The sequence below is a fragment of the Coenobita brevimanus genome, chromosome 108 (assembly GCF_032717465.1).
Source record: "Coenobita brevimanus isolate Jiangsu-jjx chromosome 108, ASM3271746v2, whole genome shotgun sequence".
Taxonomy (NCBI): domain Eukaryota; kingdom Metazoa; phylum Arthropoda; class Malacostraca; order Decapoda; family Coenobitidae; genus Coenobita; species Coenobita brevimanus.
In genome coordinates, this window is record NC_137061.1 from 9,112,865 (window position 1) to 9,118,487 (window position 5,623).

Consider the following 5,623-nt stretch of genomic DNA (forward strand, 5'->3'; position numbering starts at 1 on the left):
ATAAATATAGAGGAAGGGGATCAGAATTCCCAGGGTGTGTATAAGTAAAGAGACTGGATCCCGTGTTTACTTCACTTGGCCTGTAATCGACGTAAGGTGTCTGCCCTGTGTGTGTGTGTGTGTGTGTGTGTGTGTGTGTGTGTGTGTGTGTGTGTGTGTGTGTGTGTGTGTGTGTGTGTGTGTGTGTGTGTGTGTGTGTGTGTGTGTGTGTGTGTGTGTGTGTGTGTGTGTGTGTGTGTGTGTGTGTGTGTGTGTGTGTGTGTGTGTGTGTGTGTTTCCCTTTTTCGTGGGTGTATGTTTCTGTATATGTGTGCTACCTTTTCACTTCCCTCTTTGTTTATGCATGTGCGTTAGTATGTATGTATATGTGAACAGATGGATGTGTGTGTGTGTGTGTGTGTGTGTGTGTGTGTGTGTGTGTGTGTGTGTGTGTGTGTGTGTGTGTGTGTGTGTGTGTGTGTGTGTGTGTGTGTGTGTGTGTGTGTGTGTGTGTGTGTGTGTGTGTGTGAAACGCTGGCACAATAGTCTTGAATCCTTTGGTACCCTTCCATCTTAGTGAGTTAGGGTCAAGGTAAAGGAAAGCTATACAGAAGTGATATAATCCAATCCCTTCACTATGACAGCTTCCCCTTTGCTGGATTATGTTCTCTGGCGGCAGCAGGAAAGAAGCTAAAAAAATACTTCATCCCGACAAACTGTTTTAATCTTTAGGACGCGAGTGGATGAGTGGATATTATTCGCGTGTGTACAGTGCCACTATAGACCCAAGCCTGTCACCTACCCTGACCTATTTTAGTAGTTTAAGCCACAGCAGCCTAGCCCCGGGTCCCTACACTGAATGAGTTGCTGTGTTCAGTCATGTGTCGCTCATATACTATACGTAATGTGACGCAGCGATTGACAGTGTCCATGACCGATGAGGGCTGTTAAACACACTAAAGATTTTGTCCTAAAGCAAAGTAAAAAAAAAAGACTAATGGTTCGAGGAAGGCAATGAAAAATGTGATCTTATGGAAGGTGTTAATGAAGTCTATTTTTAGCCTCATCACAAATAAGGGCGTCTAGAAGCTTAGATAACTCAGTACTCAAAGATAATAACGACGTAGCGACCTAATTAAGACTTTGACCTTTGACCTTTCTACACCAAAATCGAATCACCTCTTTTCAGACTCACGTAAATTATATATATGTGAATTTTGATCAAACTGGGGTCAAAAATTCATGACCTTTGACCTTGACGCATGACCTTTGAACTATGGTCGATGTGCACTAAAATCGATTCACTTCTTCCAAAACCCACACACAAAATATGCTTGTTTACATACATACATACATACATACATACATACATACACACATATACACACCACACATACATACATATGCTCAGTCTTTCAAACGCAGTGTGTCTAGGCACCTCGATATGAACGGATCTTGAATTTGGCTCGCTGTTATCTTGTTTTTATATTTTCTTGGAGAGAACAATTTTGCGGGTTTCTGGCCTTTGGTTCCTTCTTCCTTATATTTTAAAGACCAAGACCTGATGATTGATAAAAATAGACCTAATGGCAGTGAAAGACCTGAATACCGGTTATACTTTTGGGTCTTCCTTCATGAGAGCAGGTGTGAAACTGGGTGGGACTGGTGTGAAACTGGGTGGAACTGGTGTGAAATTGGGTGGGACTGGTGTGAAACTGGGTGGAACTGATGTGAAACTGGGTGGGACTGGTGTGAAACTGGGTGGGACTGGTGTGAAACTGGGTGGGACTCCAGCACACCACCTCCCCCACCCAGTTAATGCAATAGACGAAGAGTGATGTCACGCCAGGTATCACCACCCTTACACCTCATTTACAGCGAACTCAGGTGTATTAAGGGTCACCTACATTTCCCCCAGGGCTCTCATCAGGTGGATAGTCAGCTCGTGTCAGCCAGAGTTTAATATTGTCAGTAAGTACAGTAGGATTTGTTAATATGAATAGTTTTTATCCCTCTCCTATCTAAAGTTTTTTCCTGTTTCACAAGGTATTAAATTAATTTGGTATAATCGCCTCCAAGTACAACCCATCAGTGTTTTTGTTTATGTCTCACGTCTGTTGTGGCTTGACGGCTATAACCTATTTGTTCCATCAAGGTAAACAATAAAAGTGTACAATTACCTGAGTGTCATCAAAGATCTCTAACACACTATCCTTTGTAGTATTTATATGTTGAGGAGGGTGAGCGTGGCAGAATATATATAATGTTCTGTGCCCTTGCCCAGAAAGTGGTAGTAGTAATAGTAGTAGTAGTAGTAGTAGTAGTAGCAGTAGTACCAATAGTAGTAGTAGTAGTAGTAGTAACTTAAATGCATCGTGTCTGGAGGCAGGTTATCTATCAGTTTTTCTTTCCCTCCTTGTGTGTGTGATGCTGGCAAAGATTTCTTCTCAAATGACCTTTTGCAATATTCTTTCGCAATCCCCGGCCACCTCAGCATCAACATAACTCAGTGACAAACACCTATGCGTATATCACCTCTCCCACCTCACCCCCATCCCCTCCTTTCACCCCTTCCCTTCCCCTGTCACCTGCCACTTCCCCCTCCCCCGTCCACCCACCTGCATGACGAGTGGAGCCAGTATCTGACCCCTCCCCCATCTCTTTGCATCCCTGTCACTCCTTCCCTCACTCCATCTCAGTCTTTTTTCCTCCCTCCCTCCCTCTCCTCCCTGACTGACTACATGACGGAGGGAGGCACTATCTAATCCCTCTCTCCCTCTTTCCCCCCCCCCCACTCTCTCTCTCACCTGACAACATGACGAAGGGAGGCACTGATAGACCCCTTCCTCCCTCCCTCACCTCTCTCTTTCCCTCCCTCAGTCTCTCCCAGTTGATTGCATGACGGAGGAAAGCACTGTCGGACCCCACCCTCTCCCTCCTTCTCTCCCTCCCTCTCTCTCCCTCTCCCCCCTCCCCCTCTCCTGTGTATTGGTGTGGGAGGTCACGCCCCCGACCGACACACCCGACGGCGCCTATATACACCCCCGCCGCCCTCACCGAATCATAGTCCAGCAGTTGACTCGACCAGAGGAACTACACCAAGGTACCAACACACCTTCTAGGGATTTATGTCACAGGTCAACGACACATAAGCCAACTGGCAAATCCCTAGTTCTCCACACCCGGAACAAGAGCGCTTTCTAACTTATGAACACGTGCAACAAAATCGCTCATAACTTCTGAACACCCGCAGCAAAATCATTCCTAACTTCTAACCACGTCCATCAAGGTCATTCCTAACTTTAGAACACCTCCATCAAGGTCATTCCTAACTTTAGAAAGCCAGCAGCAAATTTATTCCTAACTTTTGATCGCCTGTAACAAAGCATTCCTAACTTCTGACCACCAACATTCTAAACATTCCTAACTTCTGGCCACCACCAAGCAAGCTATTTTCAAACAACTGCAGACAAGATCATGCCTAACCTGTGATCAGCATGGAATTGTTTGCATCACCTTAAATGAGAAGATAATTGACCCAGATACATACAATACAATCAAATTAATTACTTCACTGAGATACATAATCACTTCTGACGCACTGACAACAGCTATGAATTATCCTGAAAATAATTGACTTAGCAATTATTCAAGCGTTTAACGTAATATCTATGTAGAGAGTTACTTGATGTAAAAGTATATATGAGAGGGAAATATTTGGGTGGTAGAGCGGTAATCAGCTGACACAGAAGTAATTAGCTAACACATAAGTAGTTAACTGACACGGAAGTAGTTATCTGACACAGGTGATTAGCTGACACAGAGGTAGTTAGCTGACACAGAGGTAGTCAGGTAAATGAGTTTGACAGGAGTAATGCTTAACTACTATGAAATTAAGTATATGACCCATAAGTTTCCAAACAACAGAGAGGTAGATAGAGAAGTTCACCTGTGTATTTCTTAATGGCTATGTCCCTACAGATGTGGCGGTGGAGCAGTGTGGTGGTGGCGGCTTTGGTGGTGGCTGTGGTGCGTGCTGAAGCAGAGGCAGAGGCCAAACCAGAAGCAGATCCCGAGGCAACAGCAGAGGCAGACCCCGGGTACCCCGCCCCTCAGTGCTATCCAGAGACCAAGTACGTCACGGCCTACAAGAAAGAACTCCAGCATGTAAGTATGAGGGGTGTGTGTAGGTATTAGGGGATGTATGTAGGTATTAGGGGATAAATTTAAGTACTGGGTGTAGTATCAGACGTACATAAGTGTTAGGTGTAGATTGTAAGCACAGGGAGCAGTATGTAGGTGTAGGGTCGAGAGTGTATTAAGCCAGGTTCAACCCTCACCTGTCTTCCTCATACTTGTCAGGTGTGTACAACCATTACTATCACACTTGGTCCCTTTAGCCATATTGGAGAGGAAGAATTTTAACCTCTTCAGCCCTAGTTCACCTTATCATACTTAAGAGGCACTAGGAAAGGGGTGTTTGCCTATTAAATTTACCTCTTGTGTATTCCCCACCAATTTGCCTTCGATTAACGTTTAAGACATTTTTCTAGCTTAGATTAAACCAAGAAAAGAGTTCGTATTTTAGGACGCCATCTCTCTAAATGCGTCATGTGGCAGTAGATGGAATGTTTTGATCCCTCATATGTATTTTATTTTATCACTACACATCCAGTACATTAATAAAAGCATAGATCTGAGAAATGCGATAAAAACTAGCAGTAATTTTAGCCAGGATTTGTTTTGTTATTGAATGTATTTGTAGTATTAATTAGGTACTTTTGTTTTACCTGTTGTAGTGTTAATTAGGTACTTCCGTTTTACCTGTTGTGTGCTGTGTTGATGGACCAGGATGTGTTCTGTTGCTTCCCAGGTGCCAGTGTTCCAGACAGAGTACAAGGAGGTGGTCGTGCCTACCAACGTGTACAAGACCCACGACGAGACCCAGTACCAGACCCAGTACAAGACGCAGTACGTGCCCAAGTACGTCACTAAGATTGTGTATACGACTCAGGTCAACTATGTAACCAAGATCCAGACCCAGTACCAGACCCAGTACCAGACCAAGTACACCACCATCAACCAGTACGTGCCCAAGTACGTGACGAACACCAAGTACCAGACCAAGTACCAGACCAACGTCATCTACCAGACCAACTACCAGACCCAGTACACCCCAGTTTACGTGTACAAGACCCGTGTGGAGTACCAGACACGTTACCAAACTGAGTACGTGCCTAAGTACATCACGGCCGTTAAGGACGTGGTGAACTATAAGACCTACTGTCCCAAGCCCGCCTATGGACACTAAGTAGCCCTGGAGATACCGTGATGCCTCTTCTTTAGCTACTTATTCTGCATGCTATAATACAATTTATGTGGATAATTGAAGCTATATAAATAACATGCAAGAGAATTTTCGGATATCACATGCAGAATAAGTAGCAAGAGGAAGGGTGCTACGGAGCTCCCTTGTTACTTAAATCCCGACCTGACACCCAGATCTGCAACCACCGACCTCGTCATGGCAACGTGGAGTCCTCAAGGTTGACACTACAGTATATTCTACTTTTCACTCTTTAGAAGGAGGTGGATGCCCTCTCTCTCTCTCTCTCTCTCTCTCTCTCTTGCAAACTTTACAGCC

At 44.5% G+C, this 5,623-nt stretch overlaps 1 protein-coding gene across 1 annotated transcript; it reads left to right on the top strand.

The window, feature by feature from the left end:
* Positions 1 to 1,565: 1,565 nt before the first annotated feature.
* On the top strand, positions 1,566 to 5,290 carry LOC145416958 (uncharacterized). The gene is made up of 3 exons (XM_080285806.1): positions 1,566 to 1,793; positions 3,961 to 4,146; positions 4,853 to 5,290. The coding sequence occupies exons 1-3, from the start codon at positions 1,566 to 1,568 to the stop codon at positions 5,288 to 5,290; spliced, it is 852 nt and encodes a 283-aa protein (XP_080141932.1).
* Positions 5,291 to 5,623: the final 333 nt, after the last annotated feature.